Here is a 23,578-nt window from a genome sequence, read left to right as displayed (position 1 = left end):
TTTTAAAATATTGATGATTCATGTTATTTCTCTAACATGTGAAGAGAGCGAAGGAGGTATTCCTTGGTTTATCTGGTTTACCAGAGTGAAGGAGGTATTCCTTGGTTTATCTGGTTTACCCAATGTCTCTTGGACTGTCAGTCAGATTGAACCACAAGAAAGTGCCAATATTCGATGGGTTTTAACCCTGATAAAATGCAATTCCATGTGCTTCAACCTAGTAGAATCTCAGCAAGAAGTCCCTGGTGCACTTTTGGCTCAAAATAACAAGACCGAGAAAGTGCTTAACTCCTCTGTCTGCCAAAATGTCTCTGAAATGGCAAGAATGAAATGTAATGAGAAGCAGCAGTCTGAGGCACTGGAAATAGTAGGAAGTGTCAGGAGCACGTCAGAAATCCTTCCGGAAGGCGGCAGGTAGACAGGACCCCACGGGCAGAGGAGACATATGCAAGGAAGGCTGTGGTGGTCACGGACTTCCAGGGTGCGCCCCTCTCTCTGAGCATCGTACTGGCTGAGCAGGTGAAACAGTGAGGCTCCGCTGGGCAGCCATCTGGGCTGGGGTGGGGCCCTAGGCTCTCAGCCTCAGCATTTGTTCCCAGGAGAACCCTGTGGGAGAAGAATCATTCCATAAAGCATAGAATCTGCCTTACGTGGTTTCTTGAGGGTCGTTGCAGTTTCAGGGGACGGCAGAGCTAAGCCCGAGGGAACTTGAGTGACCCTGTGACACAGGTGGCACAGTCATCCTGGGGGCTCGTCCTGGGGTCCTGCACTCACGGGACCCCGGCCAGCTTCTGCATCCTGATGCCAGCCAGGAGCCCTTGAAGTCCTCTGTGTCCTTCCGGCATGCCTGATCCATGCTTTCTCAGTCTCTGGAGTCTTGGCAGCTAGAGGTATCAACTAAGTCCCCAGGAGAGAAGAGCTTTCAGCCAAGGAGAATGAGATGGCTTCCCAGGTGGTGCAGAGGTAAAGAATCTGCCTGCCAATGTGTGAGACAGAGGAGACGTGGATCTGATGCCTGGGTTGGGAAGATCCCCTGGAGAAGGAAAGAATAACCCACTCCAGGATTCTTGCCTGGAAAAGTCCATGGATAAAGGAGCCTGGCAGGCTAGAGTCCATGGTCTCAAAGAGTCAGATGAAACTGAGTGAGCATGCAAACACACACACACACAAAGACACACACACACAATAGGGGTCAACCTCACCAAGGCCCCTCCACTAGCGATGGCTCTCATCCAACGACTGCTCCAAGAAACACAAGATCCTGAATTGGGGATACTTCTGAAAGGCCACCCTGCCCCCTATTATTGCCATATGATCTTTTGAAACCTTTTTTGAGTCTATCAACCTGGTCTGATGGCAAAATATACACATGTCTGACAGTGCATTGACTCAGAGTGTTTGCTATCTTTGTGGAGGAAGGAGGTATACTCAAAGATGTTTTCCCACATAACAGAAAATTGTACTCCATGAAAGAGGGGGATACATAAAACAGTATCTCTCCTTTTGACGGGAGAAGCATTTTCTCAGGTTCCAACCATTTTCCCTAGGATTACACAAGAATTCTTCACACTACTGCTGGCCTGTGAAATAGGAGTAAAACTGACTGAACACAAAAGATGGGTCCATCTCCTTGGGTGATACGCAGGAAAGGGATGAAGTCGTAGCAACACACCTTCTCTCAGCCATAGGTGGGGCAGCCTGGAGGTAAAGCCTAAGGCTCCAATATCAGGATTAAATCTGCATTCTGTCACTGGCCAGCTGACTAATTAGGCAAATAATTGAATCTCTTTCAGCCCATTTATGTGCCCATAAACTGTCTCATAAGTTTATTTTGAGATTGAAATCTGTTATAATATGGAAAGGTCTTAGGAAGGGCTTGGCACATCAAAAACATTCAACCCTTATCCATCCTTAGCCATCCCTGCAGTCCTTATCTGCTGCCTCACAAGATTCAGCCACTGTGCACAACAGCAATCCTGTTAGCTGCAGTGTTGACTGCCACGCCTCAGTTCCAAAAGGCTTTTTTTAGGTGTCTTGTGTCCCAAATTTGTAATGGGTTGAAACAACCATTGTAGTTGGAAATCTCAAGGAATTTGAACATGAGAGATTTCATTTTATGTAAGGTTTCTATAACATGTCTTTATACAAAGCACAGGGAGAACAGAACCTGAATAAGATAGAAGAGGTATATTTGAGAGGCGGAAAAGGAAGACAGAGGAAGACCATTAGGAGCATAACAAACTGTATGTTTTCTTTCGAGATTTAAAGATACAGTCACAAAAACTTGCTCATATCTGCATCTCAAAAGAATGCAAATACCATCTCAATTTCAGGGGAAAAATAAGGATACCATGCTGCCTTTGAAAAGCTTGCTTTGATATATGCCAAATGGCAAAATGAATGAATTTAATTTGAAATTGCCTATCTTCAGAAAAATGTGATATGGAACATATTTAGGAGTTAGCCTTTTCATGTAGCATTAAACATACTAAAAATGTCCTCATCAATTATTGACAGCCCAGTATTAACACAGAGACTTCATTTCAATCTTGAGAATAGAGGACACTGCTTGTTTCTTTATTTTTAATTTTTACAATGTGCTTGTTTCTAGAAGCACGTTTCCTCCCTCTTTCAGCTGCAACACCATGCGGAGTTCTCAAAAGGGACCATTTGCTGGACTGGTGTTGAAGCTGGTGAGCAAGTTGTCCTGTTTGGCTCAGTACGCCTCATGACCTCTAGCTTAGAGTTCAAATGAAATGTATTCAGTGGAGCAGACTGCTAGGAAAATAAATGTCATAAGGAACATGTAAGAACTGATCCTTGAAATAACTTAAAAAAAAAAAAACTCCAAAAAAACTCATTTGTTTTCTGTTTTTCTACAATTCTATTAATAATTAATAACAGCTGTGAATGGGCAGTAAGGCCATGCCCAGGGAAATGTGGCTTAGCACTATTATGTTTATCCTCTTCTTCCTTGGTGCCCCCCACATCCCTTTTCTTAGAGATGGTATCAGATTAATAGGAATATATAAGTCCTTTGAAAATGCTGCTCTTGCCTGGAACTGAAATCTTCTTTTGAAGTCTCCAACCACCTCATTTCCACACATCAAAATTCTATCCATCTTTCTTTCTTTAAAAAAAAATTGTTTTAAGTTTTTTTATTGATTTTATTTTTTTTTTTAAATTTTTGGCTGTGCTGGGTCTTCATTGCTGCAAAGGCTTTTCTCTAGTTGTGGCAAGAGGGGGTTACTCTCTAGTTAGGGTGCTTGGACTTCTCGTTGTAGTGGCTTGTCTTGCTGTGGAGCACGGGCTCTAGGACACATGGGCTTCAGTAGTTGTGGCTCCTGGACTCCAAAGCACAGGCTCAATAGTTGTGACACGTGATTTAGTTGCTCCGTGGCATGTAGGGTCTACCCAGCTCAGGGATCAAACTGATGTCTCCTGCACTGGCAGGCGGATTATTTATCACTGAGCCACCGGGGAAGCGTCTCCATCTTTCATTTACCGTTTCCTCCCTGAAATCTTTCTTGACCTCTTCCCCTTCTCTGTGCACACATATGCTCTTTGATGACATGTTATTTTGATAAGAAATTCAGAGTGTTTTAAATAACCAAAGGATGAAACTCAGATGGAGGAAGGCTGTGTCAGGGGAAGAGGTCAAGAAAGACTTCAGAAATGTGTAGAATTTGAAGTGGGCTTCCCTATTACATTTAATGTGGAGGATTTTCATCCATGTGTTCAGTACATATCTGTTGATTTTATTGAAGGTAGCTTTGAAGAGAAGTAAAACCTCACCAAAAGGTAGTGGGTGAGGGAGGGGTGGATGGTTCTATTCACATTGCTTTGTTCATTTCGTTATCACATGAGCACTTCCCATAGTATAGGTACCCTGCATGGTATTAATATATAGTTGGCACTCAATAATGGATATATGAGCAAAGAACACAGAACTAAAGCATGAGCCGTTCCTATCCTTGAAGTTCTTATAGTCTAGTTAATGAGAGAGCACTTCCCCTCCCTGACTAGATAATTGTGGAGCACCGTGGGAGGCTGTGTAAACTTCAGTAGAATTCAGGAGGGATTTCTCACATGAGACCCAATCTGGGGTTTGAGAGACAATTTGAAGTTATCTGATGGGGAGGGAATATACAGCATGATAACTATAGCCATCAACACTGCATTGTGTATTTGAAAATTGCTCAGAGAATAAATCTCAAAAGTTCTCATCACAAGAAAAAAAAATATGTATAGCTATGTGAGGTGATGGGTGGTAACTAAACATATTGAGGCAATCATTTCCAATATATACATCTATCAAATCATATATTGTACACCTTAAACTTATGCATGCATGCACGCTAAATCACTTCAGTCGTTTCTGATTCTTTGCGACCCTATGGACTATAGCTCTCCAGGCTCTGAACCCATGTCCTGCATTGCAGACTGATTCTTTACTACTGAGCCACCAGGGAAGCCCCACCTTAAACTTACATGATATGTCAACTATATCTCTATACAACTGGAAAAATAATAAAGGCAAAAAAGAGAGAAGTTATCTGATGGAAAACGGTGTCACAGGAAGAAGAGAGAGCAAGTAAGAAACAACTTGGAGATTCAGAAAAGCCTGCCTTTGGGAACCTGTAAGTGGAAGTTTGGCTGGAGTATAGGGGACAGATTAGGGAAAGGGTAGAATGTGAGATGTGTGGGTGATAGCCATTGTATAAAGAGCTTTTCATGCTAAGCCATGCTGTGTTCTAGAAGCTATATGAAGCCACTGAAGGATTTCATGGAAGAGCTATATCATCAGAATTTTTTCTTTCAGAAAGATCTGTCTTGCAGTAGACTTTCAAGATTGATTCCAGGGAGTGTGTGTGTGCGTGCTTAGCCGCCCAGTCATGTCTGACTCTTTGTGACCCTTGGGACTGTAACCCACCAGCCTCCTCTCTCCATGGGATTTTTCAGACAAGAATACTAGAGTGGGTTGCCATTTCCTTCTCCAGGGGATCTTCTCGTCCTAGGGATCGAACCTGCATCTTTGGTGTCTCTTGCATTGCAGGCAGATTCTTTACCCACTGAGCCATCAGGGAAACCTATTCAAGGGTGACCAGCCTGAAACTAGCAACCATCAGGAGAGCTGTGGTGAGCCAGGGAATTGATGAGGATGCAGAGTAGATGCTGGAAGGTTGTGAGAACACAGGCTGACTGGCAGGGTGAGGGAGAGGGGGGAGACCAGGATGACAGTCAGCTTCCTGGCTTGAGCAACTGAGTGGATGTGGTCTATTTGTTAAGAGAAAGGAGAAGCAGATTTCTAGGTCCCCTCTCCTCTGCAAAGAATTTTTAGAGTCATGACCTTTAAGGCATCTATTGAATATCCCAAAGGAACTGTCCAGGAAAGAGTTGAATATAGGAATTAGGGTCTGGAGATGGGTTTGTTTAAAAGGAAGTTGAATCACATTGGGACAGGTGAAAATAGACAGATGGGAATGGCTTAACGAATCTCATATTCATCTGAGCTTCAGACAGTTCCAGTAGGGGCTGGCATCTCTGCGATTTATTGCTCCCTCTCTGAGCCCCAGCCCCTGCGGATGCAGGATCCCCAAAGGGAAAGATTGAAAGCAATTACCCAGTTGATTTCCTCCTTAGAATTATTTAATTTAGCACGCTTTTTTTTTTTTTAAGGAAACCTTTAAAGCTCAGCAGCCAAGAAAGAAATCTTGATGGTTAATTGGGGCTTTACATTTTAAGTAGATAATAGCATCAATAAAATCATGTTAGTATAATTAGACTTAATTTTATATGAGATATCACTCTGGGCATTCCTGTAATTGCTCTTAATCTTTTAAGGATTAGTCACAGGTACAAGTATAGGTATAAACATAGATAGATAAAGGCATAGATATATTTATATACTTGGATTTAGATATACAGATACTTATACAGCTAGAGCCAGGGGCTAAATATAAACATATAAACAAAGCATTGTTTATCTTCATAAAAACTTGAATAAATTTATCATGCTCAGTGATTTAAATATATTAATGTACTTCGTGTGTAAAGCAGCCTTATACGGTAGATTCTACTGTTATCCCATTTTGCAGATAAGAAAATTGAAGTGTTGGGTAAATAAATTGCTTAAGGTTGCACAAATCCTAGACCTGGGATTTGAACTAGGGAGTATGGATTGGTCTAGAGTCTGTTCTAGTAACATGGCTTTATATTGCCTCTCTTTGTCAGTTTCTAACAGATAAGTCAATATGTAAGTTAATTAAAATGCAATTTCTGTCCTCCTACATGATTGTCGTTGTGTTAGTTGCTCAGTCGTGTCCGACTTTTTGTGACCTTGTGGACTGTAGGCCGCCAGGCTCCTCTGTCCATGGGAGTCTCCAGGCAAGAATTCTAGAGTGGGTTGCCATTCCCTTCTCCAGGGCATCTTTCCGACCCAGGGATTGAACCCGATCTCCTGCGTTGCAGGCAGATTCTTTACCGTCTGAGCCACCAGGAAAGGGCCCTACATGATTGGGTAAGATATAAAGGGGGTGGTGCAGTTTATCAATGACGCATGCGCAATTAAATCCTGTATCTAATCAGAGCTGAGGACAGCCATGTGCGTTCTTGAAGATTACAGATCAGAGGAGTTACTGGGCCAGAGAAGGATGTAGCAGTCATTAGCTCTCAGCAGATGCCCTGAACCAAGGCAGCCACTGATATTGTAAAATGAAATGTAGCATCTGTAAAAGGACTGTCACATGCTTCCTTCCTTTATACCTGAGTAGAGATGAACAACTTTGGGGCCTGTAACAGAGATCTGTGCTCCTAACCAGACTCTCAGAGGTCTACTTTGCCTGGTCCACTCCCTCTCCATCCCTAGTACAGGTGAGGGTGGTCCTCCCTGCTAGTCCCACTGCTACAGCTAAGGTTCAGAGACCCCTTGGAGGGCTTACCTGTGTCCTGGGGCTGGAAGGAAGCAAGCAGACATCCACAAATGGTGTCTTGCTTGCACAGCCAGACTGCATAACCCCCTGGTCTCACTGGTGAGGCAGTGAGACCACTAGAACAAGCCCTGCAATCAGGTGCTGGGAGGGTCTTACTCACCCAGCCGGTGTGGGGCAGTCACTTCTCAAGGGTCCTGGGCACGCAGACAGTGCCAGCTTAGGCTCCTCTCTTGGCCCCCCATATAGCACTTGTGTGTGTGCTAGTCACTCAGTTGTGTCCAACTCTTTGCAATCCCATGGACTATCGCCTGCCAAGCTCCTCTGTCCTTGGAATTCTCCAGGCAAAAATACTAGAGTGGGCAGCCATTCCCTTGTAGGTAACCATTCCCTTCTCCAGGGGGTCATCCAGAAACAGGGATCAAACCCTGGTCTCCTGTGTTGCAGGCAGATTCTTTACCATCTGAGCCATCAGGAAACCCCATTTGCCACCCCTTACCGAGCAGCGGCAGGGCAGGGTCTAGGCAACCCCTTTCCTTGTTCCTTCTCCTCGGGTCTCCATCTTGGGTATATACAAAGTGAATTCAATGCGGCCGGAAAGCAGTCATCTATAATATGAGACATGGGCTGAAACTTTGCAGATTCGATTTTCTTGGCTCTCATCCTGGTGATTCAAACATTTAGGGAAATGAACGTCATCAGCCTAGAGTTACATAAGCATTATACTTGTTTTAGCTGTTCTGCAAACCTAGACTCCTGACTACTTGGTGATGGCCCAGGAGACTTATCATTCTCTTGGTCCTACTTCCTGGGAAATGATTGAAGTTGCAGCTCTAGGGCCCTCATTTGCATGGGTCTCTACCAGGTCCCTGGTAGGGCCCTGCAACCTGTTCCCATGGTTATCTATAGCTTGTAAATTTTGCAAAATTTATTACCTATGAATTTTTTTTGCTCTCATCCCAAAAAACAAATTTCAAGTTGGTGCCTAATTTTGCATTATTTTGCTTCAAGAGGGCTTCCCAAGTTGTATAAACCTCAGGCTGCACAATACTTAGACTCACCCCTGTTCCAAGGTCATTCCAGTTTCTAGCCCTTGTACAGTTTCTTAGTTTTGGAGGTGTTTGGGGAGCTTTGTTTTTCTGGTTCTAAATGCATAGACGGCAGCTTGGAAGCAGAGACACAGAGACTTTCTTAACAAAGAGGAATAAAATGGGGACTTCTCTGGTGGTCCAGTAGTTAAGACTCTGGGCCTCCAGTGCAAGGGATGTGGATTTGATCCCTGGTCAGGGAACTGAGGTCCCACGTGTCAAGTGGCGTGGCCTCAAAATTTTTTTAAAAAGTGGTTGTTGTTCAGTTTTTCAGTCATGTCCAACTCTTTGCAACCCCATGGACTGCAACACGCCAGGCTTCCCTGTCCTTCACCATCTCCTGGAGCTTGCTCAAACTCATGTCCATTGAGTCCATGATGCCATCCAACCATCTCATCCTCTGTCACCCTCTTCTCCTGCCTTCAATCTTTCCCAGCATCAGGGTCCTTTTTCCAATGAGTCAGCTGTTCTCATCGGGTGGCCAAAGTATTGGAACTTCAGCTTCAGCATCAGTCCTTCCAATGAATATTCAGGGTTGATTTCTTTTAGGGCTGACTGGCTTGATCTCCTTGCTCTCCCGTTTAAAATTAAAAAACAAAAAAGGAGTAAACATGAATGCTCACACAGCAGTGTTATCCAGTCTCTGTGAACTTTAGGGTCGCTGTTGGGAATGAAACAACAGAACCAACACAGGCCACAGAAAGCATCCTGCCGAAAGAGATGATGAATCTATGAGGTTTTAGGACAGAGCAGCTCTTTTGGAGTTTGGATCTGAGTTTTAGATCTTTGTTTCTCATAAGGACTGCATTGGAAAGGGATCAAGGCTTTGTGAACTATCTATTTTTGAGCCTCTATGTGACATGAGGTCTGTCCACTTCTTTTATCAGCAAGGAAGGGTTGAGAGCCTCCTTTTGCAGTGATTTTTTTTTTATTTTGGTAATATCAGGACCACAAAGGGAACAAAGCATGATTTAACACAAGTCTGCCTGGCCTAAGGAATCCTGACAGGTTAAAATACAGATGAAAAACAATCCCTCCACGCAGGCCTGGTTATGCCTCTCACATAAGGAGTCTGCATTACAGAAGATTTACAGTAACAGTCCTTTTGACAGGAGGCCCTCCTGAGCAGCCTATAAAATCCAGTATGATCCTTAAACATGGGATTTGCACAGGGCTCATCCGGGGCATCCATTGAGAGGTGATAAACCTAAATGAATTATTTCAGTCTTTGGCAGTTTCTGGGAGGTATTACCTGACAGATGAGAGCCTTGTGGCTTTGAGGGACGCTGAATTTCTTATTAAGATAATTTATACCCAAAGGGATCATAAGTGAGAAAATTGAAAAATTACATAAAGGTATAAAAAGCATCGTTTGGAATGCAGATAGAGGCACCATTGCATTTCTCTGGCAGCCACGTTTTCAAGGTCAGGACTGTTCTTCTGGATGGACAAGGAAAGCTGGTTTTCTCCTTCTGGTTTTTCAGACTCCTCACTTGTTTGCACATCATCCACGATATAGCTGTAGTATAAACAACTTGATCTGACTAGCTCTGGTTTTGCTAACTAGCTAGGTGATTCTGCGAAGGTCATTCACTTCTTTGGCTTTCATGTGTTACTCAGGATAATAGTAATTCCAACTCTCCCTCAAAGGGGGCCTTAGTGAGGATTTAATGAGATGATATATTAGATCACATGATATATTAGATAGATCAGATGATATATTAGATTGTTTATCTACAGGCTGTCTGGTTTAGAATTAAACTGAAAGTAATATTTCAGCATTCTAATAGTTTATAAAATACCTGGGATTTTGTGTCAACCAATTAAGTAGAATCTATTGATCACTTCCTAAGTCTTGGGGACTCTTAAAGGCTGTTGATTTAAAAAATAATTGCTGCTTCCATTTTGATTGGAAACGATTAACAGACCACCTGCTACTTGATCTGTGTTCTATAATATCTAAGGGCAGCAGATATTATGTAAATATTCTCTGTATCACCAGAGCTTCTGTATGAGAACCATGGGCAGATCTTTTTGCCTGGTTTTTGGGCCAGCCTCAACTTTGCCTTACTGGCCCTGAGAATTGCATAACTGATGAGGATGACTGTATCATGTCAACGTTGAGAAAAATCAGAGGCAAAATGTTGGCCCACTCATGGCAGATAATCAAGATTAGATGAGAAGCTTTTCACTTTTTCTGAAGAGTCCTCCTTTTTGGCTTTATCTCTTTACTCTTGTTTTCTTCTTTTTCTCTATCCAATTTCCATTTCACTTTATTTCATTCTTCCATGTCTTTATAAGCCATGTTAGAATCTTTTATAATGTAGGGCACACTTAATAAATAAAGGAGTAATTACAACAGAGATGAAATAAGAAGGTTAAAAAAATTGCACTGAAATTCTCTGGGCAAAGCAATAAATGGTTCCAGTGGTAGCAATTCATCTGCACCTGTCTCAGCACTGTCCAGACCACTCAAGAAAAGCAATTACATTTAAAGTAGAAAATTTTAAATTCCAGACTGTTCATATTTGAAACCATAGTATTATTTGATTTCAAATAAGACCTGAGTTTGCCTTGGGTCTACATTCTCTGTAAGCAGTCCCTTCCACAACTTTCAGGCATACTGCCTGGAATGTCTTTATATGCACCTTATAGTTCTTGCTATATAAAGAATGAAGCTGATAAATATTGATGAGGGTAAAAATACCGGACTATTCTTTGGACACCAAGCACCCCAGCCCTGCATGGTCTTAACAGCTATCGCACCCTTCCTTGCTGGTTATCTCGTCTACCCTACTACGGGTGTACATTACTCAGAATACTCCCCATTGACACAGCACCCTCCCCTGTGTTCATGTCTCATCCAGCTCCACTCTTCATCCCTGGTCCTTCTTTTCCTACAAACTCCGTCTCCTAGCCTCTCTCACTTTCTTCTCTAGAGCTCCTTGTTAATTTTCCTGAGAGTACAATTTGTGTTCTAAAATAACTCCTCAACATCCTCCCCTACCAAATCCTAGATTGCTCTTGACAACCCGTATCCCCTGGGCATCACTCAAATGGAGGCAGACCATTCTTTGACCTCTATCATGTAGTCTCACCAGACCCCTTGTCTTACCTTTTCTGAGGTCCTACTGTATAGCAGCTCTCAAAGGGTGGTCTGTGCACTCCTGGGAGTTCCCAAGACCATATCCCATGAGGTCAAAACTATTGATATTCCAATAATAATAATACTAAGACATTATCTGCTTCTTCAGCCACGTTGACACTTACACCCATGGTGCGAAAGCAGATGTGAATAAAACTGCTGGTGCTTAGGTTTGAGTCAATGCAGTGGCATTGAACTATACTATTAGTACTGGTAGTCTTCACAACTACACACTCAAAGTTTTTATTTAAAAAAGGAAAAGGAATGCAATAAATAAAAATACCAATTTTACTTCAGAATGTCCTTAATGAAGCCATAAATGTTGTTAGTTTTTATCAATCTTTGTTCGTGAGCACATGCCTTTTCAATAATCTGAATAACAAAATGGGATGTCCATTTAAAGTCATTCTGTGGTATATGAAAATACATTGGGTGACTTGAGAAAATGTTTTAAGATGCTCTAAGCTGTACTTGACTTCCCTAGTGGCTCAGATGGTAAATTGTCTGCCTACAATGCGGGAGACCCAGGTTCAATCCCTGGGTTGGGAAGATCCTCTGGAGAAGGAAATGGCAACCCACTCCAGTACTCTTGCCTGGAAAATCCCATGGACGGAGGAGCCTGGTAGGCTACAGTCCATGGGGTCGCAAAGAGTCGGACACGACTGAGCGAATTCACTTTCACTTTCACTTTCTTAAACTGCACTTGGGAGGGATGGATTGGGAGTTTAGGATTAGCAGGTTGCAAACTATTATATGGGCTTCCCCAGTGGCTCAATGGGTAAAGAATCCACCTGCAATGCAAAAGCCCCAGGAGACTCAGGTTCAGTCTCTGGGTTGGGAGGATCCCCTGGAGGAGGAAACGGCAACCCACCCCAGGATTCTTTCCTGAAAAGTTCCATGGACAGAGGAGCCGGGTGGGCTGCTATAGTCCATAGGGTCTCAAAGAGTCAGACATGATTGAAAGATTTGAGTGTAAACAAGAAACTGTTATACATAGGATGGATAAAAAACAAGGTCCTTTTGTATAGCACAGGGAACTGTATTCAATATCCTGAATAAACCATAATGGAAAAGAATATGAAGAAGTATGTATATATATATAACTGAATCACTTTGCTGCCCAGCAAAAATTAACACAACATTGTAAATCAAGTATACTTCAATGAAATAAACTGAAAAATAAAACCACAGTTCTTTAGGATCCTCTATCATTTATTTATGTGTGTGAAGAAGTCCAGAGACTAGAGTTTGAGATCACTGCTATAGAGTTTTATGCAAACCAGTGGCTAAAAAGAGATTAACTGTTGAGGAAATGAATTTATTGTGTTTGTGGGGTACCAGGCTGGAAGAAACTGCAGCCAGAGGACAGAAAAATATTACCATGTCCCTAGTGGGAACCTGGGCATCAAAGCCATAGAAGATTTGCTGTAAAAGCAAGTGGAGGACCCCCGGGACTTGCTCTGATCAAGTCACAGCTTTGCCTAAGGATACACCTGGCACCTTCACTGAATTGGATCTGCCTCTCGCCAGTTTGGTCTGGCATCCTGCTGCCTTAGCAAATGAAATGCTTGTCATGTCACTAGTGGAAAAAAATAGAGATGACCAGCAAATTACCAATGCTTGGCCAATTGTCACCCTCAACACTACAAGTTCTCAAAAGGCCTGTGCAGAGTGGACAAGCCAAGTACATGTTAGTTGCTTATTACTATTATCATTTTAGAAATGGTCTCCAGATGGGTCAGTGAAAACCCTGGTCTCTGAGCTCTGGGACACACCCCAGTTCTGGTGGAAGACTTCCTTTGCTATTTTGGTCTAAGCCCAAAACAAGACATATCAGAGAGCCTTCTGTCACCTCCCATCTCCAGCTTGCTGCCTGGAGCCTTTTTTGGAGAAGTAGTGGAGAAAACAATTATCGTCATAACTGACATCTGATATTCATGTCACCCCTGCCCTAAGCCTGAAGCCTGGCCTCCTCCATCCCTTCCTCCTTCAGGCTTTTGAGGCCAAACAGCTGAGGTGTGAGGCATAAAGAAGATGTATAAAACAAAAAGCAAAGAATTAGACTCCAAGGAAAAAACACCTCTCCCTCCAAGGCTGGTCTTGACACCTATGCTGAGGTCCTGGTGTTGGGGTGAGGGTAGGGGCATAGGAAGGAAACTCCTAGACTGGAGTGGAAAAAATTAGACCCACAAAGAACACCTACAGATTTTGTCTGAAAAGATAGAGATAAGAGCTTTCAGTTTAATTCCTTCCATTCCTGAAAAGCCTCAAATTAATCAAACTGCCATCTTGGATTTCACCTGGTGAGACTATTTCCTTTTGCGAGGAACCAGAAAACATTTTTATTCACCAGGATCCTTGTTCAGCAAAACACAGTAGTGGGGGGTGGGAAATGCCTTAAAAAAAACCCTGGGGGAGCTTCCCTGCTGGTTCAGTGGTGAAGAATCCACCTGCCAATGCAGGAGACACTGGTTCGATGCCTGGTCCAGGAAAATCCCACACCCTGCTGAGCAACTAAGCTGGTACATCACAACTATTGAGCATGTGCTCTATAGCCCGGAAACGGAAACTGACTGAGCCAAGACCCTGCCGACCAACAAGAGAAGCGACCGCAATAAGAAGCCTGAGCACCGCAATTACAGCGTAGCCCCTGCTCGCTGCAACTAGAGAAGAGCTTGCACATCAATGAAGATACAGCACAGCCAATAAATAGGTCAATAAAAATTTTTTAAAACTTTATAAATAAATTTGCTTGCTTTTACAGCAAATCTTCTATGGCTTTGATGCCCAGGTTCCCACTAGGGACATGGTAATATTTTTCTGTCCTCTGGCTGCAGTTTCTTCCCCCTGGGACTCGTGACTGAGGCCCCCAGCCTGGGAGTTGACTCATCCCAAGGCTTGAGAGTGGAGAATAAAAACTACCTAAGGAACAAACAAGGAAAGATTTCTGTTTTGTTCTTGCTAGAGAAAGAGGAGTAAGAACAGAGCCGGAAAAGGGAAGCGAGAACCCCTCAAATATCTCCACAAATGTCATGAGACTGGGGAAAAAAATAAACCTGTTTTGAGAAGGGGTATAATGGAGTTACATGAAATCATGTGTGTGAAACTTTTGAAAAATGTAAAGCACAATAGAATGTAAAAACTCTTTTATTCAATTTAAAGAATGTGACAAAATGCTTTGAAATAAAGTTTTCCCATTCATGACATTCAAATTCTTTAAAAAAATATTGCCATGGCCACGTTTCAATAAACATCCTTATATCTAAACAAACAAACAAAAAAAGCTAATACATGCATACAAAAAAAAAGAAACATGTGTGTAGTCATGAGTCAAAATGGGAGGAACTGTGGTGGGCCATGGGCTTCCCCCGCGACTCAGTGATCAAGAGTCCACCTGCAATGCAGGAGTCGCAGGAGACACAGGTTCGATCCCTGGGTTGGGAAGATCCCCAGGAGGAGAGCATGGCAACCCACTCCAGAATTCTTGCCTGGGAAATCCCATGGATAGAGGAGCTCGGTAGGCTACAGTCCACAGGGTCACAAAGAGTGAGACACAACTGAAGTGATTTAGCACAAATGCACACGTGGCTGGCGACACAATGGAGCATCTCAGAAATGGGCAGCAGCCTTTGGAAGGATCACAAGCCTTGGTCTTGAGGGTCTGAGACCAGTTCACTTGGTTGTCGCTCTTCCCACGCGGCCTCGGAGGGCAGTGGTTCTCTCACCCCTAAGAGAATCACCTTGTCGATTCTCTTAGATGTGGTCACACAAGAGCCCGGGGCAGCTTATTGCTCTCCATCTCTTGCTTTTATTAAGGCAGCAACCTCTTCCTCTCCATCTGTCAGGGTAATTACTGATGTAATTGAAAACATCTCTGTATTCTGGTTCTGGCTCTGCCAGCAAGTGCCTGGGTGTCCGTGGGCAGGCCCTCATCTCTTCACACCTCAGGGTCCTGATTTGTAAAATGATGGAGTTGAGAAGGGAAAGGCTGAGTTAATTATCTCTTAGGTCCCTTACAAATCCTAGTGCAGTGAATCTTGCCATATTAATCTTTCATGCATCTTCATTCCTACTTGAACTCACCCTTGTGACAAAATATCTTTTATTGTAGAAATGAAAGAATCAGCCATTTTTTTAAATAGAAATTATTTCCTTAGTGGCTATTTCTCCATTAAGAACACAGAGTATCTTAACATGCACTGTTTTTGTTTCTTACAATAATCTTTTTTTTGAAGCTAAGAGGAACCAGATAGATGGTGTTCATATACTTTGTTTAGTTTTCCTTTTATGTCTTTTACCAGTCTTATGGGTGTTCTCTTATTTGTGTCTGCCTGCCTGTCACCTTAGATTATTAGATCATTGAGAGTTGGAACAAAATGATTCTCACTTCTGTATCCTCCTAAGACTCAGAGACTATCCTTTGTATAAAGTAAGCATTGAATAGATATTTGTTCAGTTGAATTGAAGTTTGTATCAAACCGAAAATTTTAAATTATTGCTTTGTGATAGGTTTGGTGGTGCTGCACAAATAAACTAATTCACAAATCTCAGTTTTTTTGTTTTATTTTTTTCAAATCTCAGTTTTAATACAGTAGAGAGTTCTTTTCCTTTGTTGAGGTGAAGTCAGCTATGTGGGGTGGGATTTGGGAAGAAGGTATTTCTGCTCCACAGAGCCACTCAGGAACCCAGGCTGAGCAAAATCCTATCCTGACTTTCCTACTGTCTAGAGCACATGACATCTTCAGGGAAAGAGGCTGAAAATTTTCTAAAGGGCTTTCCTGCCTTCTGTACCCATTTCATTGGCCAGAACTAATCACACGGCACTGCCTGACTAGTAGAAGTGTTTGGGGTTGTGTGAACTCTTATATTTTTAGGCAAGAACAGTGTCCTCAAACTTGACGATCACTAGCAATGTTGACCACATGATTCACTCAGTAGGTCTAATATTTTGGAGATAGTGGACTCCTTTGGGAACCTTTGACCGTTCTGATACCCGTCCCGGAAACAAACACATCTGTGTTGAAACACTCAACATAATTGTCAGTTTTTCATGCATTTCCAACCCCATTCACTTCTTTCCTGTGAATCCCTGGACCCCGATTATGAACCCTATGACAGAATCCACAGGCATGTCTAGCACCTGGTAACAGAACAGATGGAAAAAATATGTTACAGCGTTCTGTTTGAATTTTATGTTAGGAAGAGCCTATTTATTTACTTGCTCATTTGTTTTTGTCAGGTCTGGCATCGGACAAGGTATGTGACCAATGGATTTTCCTCTATGTTTGTTTTTATCAGGAGAAATTTGAGGGTCTGTTCCGGACTTACGATGACTGTGTGACGTTCCAGCTGTTCAAGAGTTTCAGACGTGTGCGAATAAACTTCAGCAATCCCAAGTCTGCAGCCCGAGCCAGGATAGAGCTTCATGAAACCCAATTCAGAGGGAAAAAGTTAAAACTCTACTTTGCCCAGGTAAGATCATTCTTTTCCAGAGTTAATCCATCTGCCCTACATTGTCTTTTTACCTTTTCAAAATGTAAATGAATCCCTTGCTACTTTCAGATTGCTTTGTAGTCTGTAATTAGTTCACTAAAAAATAAATTTATATCATGGTTCCCAGGCAGGGACAACATAGTGGTTTAGAAAACAGGCTCTGAGGGCCCACGACAGCCTTGGTTCTAATCTAGGCAAGTTATATAACCTCACTGGGCCTCAGTTTCCCCATCTGCAAAATGGGGATGATGACATACTCCTTACTCTGTCATGAGGATTAAATGACTTATTGTGTGTTAAAGTGCTTAGCATTTTGTAAATAAATGCCCAATGAAGACCAGCTAATACTTGTAATAAGACTGGGCTCATCACACTGCTGGAGACAGAAATGGTAGTAACTGTTTAATGGGTCCAGGGTTTCCTCTGGAGTAATAAAAATACTTTGAATCTCGATAGGAGTGGTGATTGCACGGCACTGAGCATAGACTAAATGCCACCGAAATTGTTCAGTTTAAAATGGCTTAATTTCAAGTTATGTGAATATCACCTCAATTAAAAGAGAAAGAGAGGAAGGGAGAGAGAGAGATGGAAGGAAGGAAAAAGGATATGAAGGAAGGATGGGGGGGGGGGGACACAGAGGGGAGAGAAAGAAGGGAAGAAAAGGAAAGGTCTGAGGACCAGCAGCAGCATCAGCATCACCTGGGAATTCGTTAGCAATGCAGATTCTCTGACCCTGACCCCATCAACTGACTCAGAAACTCCAGGAGTGGGGGTCAGCCCTCTGTCTTAGTAAGCTTCCCAGGACATTCTTATGCAGCTAAAGGCTGAGATCCACTGTTTTAAGAATCAAGTGAGATAACTGAGCCCGTGGTGTGTGGTCAGTATAGTCATTATTATGGCAGCCTGGTTCATTGGTTCATTTGTCACAGGCTAAAGGCCAGGCTCTGCATCCCAGTGGAACAGCACGGCATATCTGAAGCCAAAATGAATAATGCGCCTTCATTTCTCCTGTGTTTGAAAGGTTCAGACTCCAGAGACAGACGGAGACAAACTGCATTTGGCTCCACCACAGCCTGCCAAACAGTTCCTCATCTCACCCCCTGCCTCTCCGCCCGTCGGCTGGCAGCCCATCAGCGATGCCACACCCGTCCTTAACTATGACCTCCTCTATGCCGTGGCCAAACTAGGACCAGGTAAGCTCTGTGGCCCTTTCTGGAAATAAACATTTGGCAGCTGCTTAGAAAAGCTGAACAAGATGAACCATCCTAAAATCCTGGCTTCCTTATGACATCTGCATTTCTTTTTTTTCTCATAATTTTTTTAATGTGGATTTATATATTTATTTTTGGCTGTGCTGGTTCTTTGTTGCTCTGCGGGCTTTTTTGTACTTGTGGTGAAGCAAGGCTACTCTCCAGTTGCAGTGGGAGGGCTTCTCATTTCAGCGGCTTCTCCTGTTGCAGAACACAGGCTCTAGGGTGCAAGGGTTTCAGAAGTTCAACACATGGGCTCAGTAGTTGCTGCTCCCGGACCCTGGAGCACACGCTCAATAGCTGTGGCACACGGGCTTAGTTGCTCCTCAACATGTGGGATCTTCCGGGACCAGGGATCGAACCCATGTGTCTCCTGCATTGGCAGGCGGATTCTTTACCACTGAGCCACCAGGGAAGTCCAACATCTGCCTCCCTAATGAATTTATCTCTGTATGTAGACAGCCAGAGGGATGATGAATGAAAACGCAGCATCAGACTTTGTACCTGTTCAAAAGCAATTCAGGAACTGGCACTGAAATGTCAGTCCCAGCTTCTGGATTGCAGTGCAGATGTTTTAAGATTGCAAAACAGGCAAAATGGGCTCTACCAGCTGGCACAAGGCTTCTAGACTGTGCAACCTTGTTTAACTGCTGCCACGGTATGCCCAGGAATCCTTGGCTACAAAACAATCTATCTGCAAAGTGACACCTCTAAGACCCCCAGGGAAGCCAGTCGCATTAGCCTCTAACTTTAGAAAAAATCTATGGTCATTTTGTTCTGATGTTGGTACCTGTAGCTTGGATGCTTTCGTTTTCACTATGGTGCAGTATTCCATCGGGCAAGTCCATTACCACTGGGTATTCATCCACTCCCCTGCTGATGGCCGTTCAGATGATTTCCAGTTTCTTGCCATTACAATCCAAGTTGCAATTAACATTCTTGTACGTATTTCTTACACAGTTATCCAAAAGCCTGTGTTTTTATACCTAGAAGGGATACTATCCTCAGTTTCAGCTGATGGTGCCACCTTGTACTCCAAAGTAGTTTTCCTATATTATACCAAGAGGGGAAATGGTGGAAAGTGGGTGGGCCACAACCAGGTGGCAGCTGAGCTTTTAAGCACCGAAGATCTGAAAGTAAATAATAGTCATTGTATCTGCTGTCTGTACTGGTGGTTCTCCCAGTGTGAGAGGGGGCTGACTGCACACCCCAGAAATTCTAATTTAACTGATTTGGATCAAATCAAGCATCAGTATTTAAAAAAAAAAATCACCTGCACATCAGGTGATTCTGATGTGCAGATGAGTTCAAGAACCATTGGTAGTCGAATGCCAGGGATGATAAATTTATAATAAGTTCTTACCAGTATTTCTTAGAGAAGGAAAACATTTGGCATTATTATCTCTCACCCCAGAAATCTCAAGTTTTAATAACACATATGGGTTTTCATGATGACTCAGATGGTAAAGAGTCTGCCTGCAATGCCGGAGACTAGAGTTTCATCCGTGGGTCAGGAAGATCCCCTGGAGAAGGGAACGGCTACCTACTCTAGTATTCTTGCCTGGAAAATCCCATGGACAGAGGAGCCAAGAAGGCTACAGTCCATGGCCTTTCAAAGAGTAGGACATGACTGACTTTCACTTTCACTTTTTTTAAATTGATTGTTGCATACCCTGAAATTTAAGAATCCTGAGTATGAGGGTGACCCACTGTCTTGGTGCCCTCAGACTTAGGGGATTCCTGCGAACTTGTGATGCTAAAACCAAGAAATCCCCAGGCAATTCAGGAAAAGCTGATCATCCTACTGGCTCTTCAGATTGATATGAGGCTGACGTGATGAATAATTACTTCCTGCAAGAGAATTACTGGCTGTCCCATGTGTGGCCTTAAAGTTAGATTACAGCACTTTCAACAGCAGTGTCTTTGGGGAGTTTCTTTGTAATCACTGTCTAGTCACTCAGCTTCTCGGAGCCTTTAAAATAGCTATTGGTTTCTATTACTGAGAAGCAGGAGGTATCCAACTACCAAGATGGGCTGATAAAAGAAGCAGTAATAAGGGAGATGTTTGTGGAATGTGATTTCCTTGAAAGTCTGGTCCACATACAGGAATTCCGAGCATATACACTCCCATCCTATGACTAACTCCAAGAATCTGCCTGTAGTGCAGGAGACCCGGATTCAATTCCTGGGTTGGGAAGATCCCCTGGAGAAGGAAATGACAACCCACTCCAGTACTCTTGCCTGGAGAATCCCATGGACAGAGGAGCCTGGCGGGCTACAGTCCATGGGGTCACAAGAGTCAAACACGACTTACTGATTAACCCACCACCACCACTCCCAAGAGAGCCTTGGGTGTGATATGTGCAAATGTTGTAGAGTGTGTGAAATAACTCAGGTCTGCTGAAGTCAAGCCTGTGACCCATTTCCCCCAGTCATTTCAGGATACTTTATTTTTAGTTTAATTTTATTTATTTATTCTTTTTGGCTGTGCTGTCTTCATTGCTGCACGCAGGCTTTCTCTAGTTGCAGTAAGTGGGGACTACTCTCTAGTCATGATGTGCAGGCGTCTCCTTGTGGCGGCTTCTCTTGTTGTGGAGCACAGGCTCTAGGGTACTCGGCTTCAGTAGTTGCAGCCCTGGGCCCTGGAGCACAGACTCAGTACTTGTGGCACAGGAGCTTAGTTGCCCTCAGCATGTGGGATCTTCCCGGACTAGGGATCGAACCCAAGTCCCCTGCATTGGCAGGTGGATTCTTAACCACTGGACCACCAGAGAAGTCCCACTCAGAACACTTTAAAAGCAGGACCATGAAAGCTGCTATCCTTCAAGCTGCTGGCTTGACTGCCAAGATTTTAACAACACAGTTGAACATCTGTACATCTGTTTTGAACGTCAGCAAACAGAGCTCTACATAGAATCACTGAGGTCTTGGCTAGAGGGCCTAGGGGTTCCCAGGTAGCGCTAGTGGTAAAGAATCTGCCTGCCAATGCAGGAGACTCAAGAGACGCACGTTTGATCCCTGGGTCAGGAAGATCCCCTGGAGGAGGAAATGGCAACTCACTGCAGTGTTCTTGTCTGGAGAATCCCATGGCCAGAGGAGCCTGGCAGGCTACAGTCCATGGGGAGACAAAGAGATGGACATGACTGAGCACCTGAGCACACTTGGAGGACCTAAGGGGTCACTGCCAACTTGCATTTCACAGGAGGGGAGCCTGAGGCCCTGAGAGGGAAGCAGGAAGGACGCCAGTGACAGGACCAGGGCCCCACGGCAGTACTCTTCCTATTTCACTCTCTATAAAGGAGGCCCAGGCTGTCAGACTTTCAGATCCCAGCTGGCCTCAGGTCCACTCACTTGGAGCCTGTAATCCAGTAAATTCAAATCATTTTTAATCTAGAGCCAGAAAGAAAATTGATCTATAGCTAATGGTCACAGAACATGATGCAAAGGGAATATAAGGGCAAGTCTCAGACCACCTCACTGGCTCGTGGAGCTGAGTCCCCGGTCTGAGGCCAGCGCCGGGGACCAGTGTAACCTGGGACTGACAGAAGCAGGAGTGGAGGCAGTGGGATCAGGCCTCAGAAGGGCTGCTCACAGGGCATGGGACAGAGGAGCAAGGAAGTAGGAAGAAAGTGACCTTAAAGAGACAGAAAAAAAGAGGGCTTCTTTTTAGAATTGTGAGTAATTTATCAATAGTGTTAAAAATGCATGCCTTTGGCCTTAATTTTATGGCTTAACCTGTGACCGTCACCTTCCCTTTTGTTGTCATTCAGTCGCTCAGTCGTGTCTGACCCTTTGCAACCCCATGGACTACAGCACGCAAGGCTTCCAAGTCCTTCACTATCTCCTGGAATTTGCTCAAACTCATATCCATTGAGTTGATGATGCCATCCAACCATCTCATCTTCTGTCGTCCCCTTCTCCTCCTGCCTTCAATCTTTCCCAGCATCAGATCTCTTCCAACGAGTCCGCTTTTCGCATCATGTGGCCAAAGTGTGGGCACTTCAGCTTCAGCCTCAGTCCTTCCAGTGAATATTCAGGGTTGGTTTCCTTTAGGATTGACTGGTTTGATCTCCTTGTAGTCCAAGGGACTCTGAAGAGTCTTCTCCAAGTAAATCTTGGAGTAAATTTACTTCACCAAGTAAATCTACCAGCTTTGAAGTATCCTGCTGTGCAGTCAACACAGACATAGGCTCTGTTAATATCCCCATTTTTCAGATCAGACCACTGAGCAGTAGAGGGGTGAGCGCACTTGCCCACGGTGATGCAGCTAGTTGGAGGCAGAGACAAATGTCCCTGGCTCTTCTGATCACCACTTGACCAGATCCAATGGCCTCTATTAAGCGTAGAGCCCACCCTGGCTGCCTGGGTGGGCTTTAGGCCGTCTCTGCTCTGAGAGGGGCAGAACATGTAGCCCAAACCTGCATTGACAGTCACCTCTAACACCATCATAACTTCCAGAAAGGCTGACCCAGGGCCTGATAAGTGTGTAAATGAAGGCCTATGTGCAGTGTGTGCAAGAGTGAATATGGAGGGTCTCCTGCTCTTTACAGTTGACTGACATCATGTCCCGTAGAACAGCTGCAGTTTGGGTGTCTTCTCTTTATCTTTTTCTCCATTGTTTGTCCGCAGTTTAAGGTTGTTTCTCTTTCATTTCATTATCCACGTGTCCTTTTCCGGTGTCCTTAAGGCTTCTACACTCCACACAGATAAACGATTTATATCCAACAACTGAACTGAAAAATCTCACTCAGGTTCTAGTAGAAGCCTGGGCCTCTGGCCGCTGTTTCAGCTGCAGTGATGAGAGGAGGTCCACACACTGAGTCCCCCGACCCATAGCTCTGCCCCCTCCCCAACCAGGTGCCATGGCCGGGAGCTACTTTGGTCCCCTGCCACTTTCCACAAACGCTCACTTCCCCTTCTGGTAATTTTCTATTGTTCATCTTTCTGTCTCCCCTGCTTTTTTGAGGGGAGAATGCATGTTTTGTTCATTTTGATATTCCCAGTGCCTGATAGCAGTTTGCACATAGTAGATGCTCTATAAATACTGAATGAATGAATGAATGAATGAATCAGACCTATTACCCACCACCGCCTGCCCCTCCCCCTACCTCCAGAGATAATTTCTTCACTGGCAAACTGTTGCTGTTTTATGGCTTTAGCCAGACTGAGTCAGGCAGCACTAAATTAGTGTTTTCTCCACCAAGAGGACTTTCAGCATTTCCATTTAGAAAAAAAAAAAAAAATGATTTCATAAAATTCATTTTTAATCCTTAGGCAGAATCATTTCAGTAACAAATTATAAGTCATTCCATGTTAAGGATGACTACCTTAGTTCCAGGAGTAGAGACATAAATTAGAATGCGAGCAAAGCAACTCAAATGATCAAAGGAATGGAGTTTTGCTTCCTTCCGAGGAGTGACTAATGGTGCTAAATTGGTCCAGCTGAGTGACTGAGAAGGGATGCAGAAATATAAGGATGCTGAGGAAAAGTCTAAAGAAAGAGCATCTCAGAGCAGAGGTCTGGAGTCATATGGCCCTCGGGTCCAGGATCACTTTGGCAAACCAGCTGGCTTGTGGAAGCTTTGACACGTGTATTTGCAATGGAAATACAACACGCAACAGCGTGTTATTTAGACCGTTTCATGGAGGATAAATGGGAGAGGGAGGACACAG

At 43.8% G+C, this 23,578-nt stretch overlaps 1 protein-coding gene across 2 annotated transcripts in view; it reads left to right on the top strand.

The window, feature by feature from the left end:
• The window catches only part of RCAN2 (regulator of calcineurin 2), a 267,201-nt gene that overhangs the window by 227,441 nt on the left and 16,182 nt on the right, over nt 1-23,578 (top strand). For both annotated transcript variants that reach the window (XM_043907651.1, XM_043907652.1), the window contains 2 exons: nt 16,461-16,634; nt 17,677-17,848. In XM_043907651.1, coding sequence (XP_043763586.1) covers nt 16,461-16,634; nt 17,677-17,848 — 346 coding nt within the window. The remainder of the gene's footprint in view (nt 1-16,460; nt 16,635-17,676; nt 17,849-23,578) is intronic.

Source organism: Cervus elaphus, chromosome 7 (assembly GCF_910594005.1).
Source record: "Cervus elaphus chromosome 7, mCerEla1.1, whole genome shotgun sequence".
Taxonomy (NCBI): Eukaryota; Metazoa; Chordata; class Mammalia; order Artiodactyla; family Cervidae; genus Cervus; species Cervus elaphus.
The sequence above is the reverse complement of the archived record's forward strand: the minus strand, read 5'-3'. Positions and strand labels throughout refer to the sequence as shown.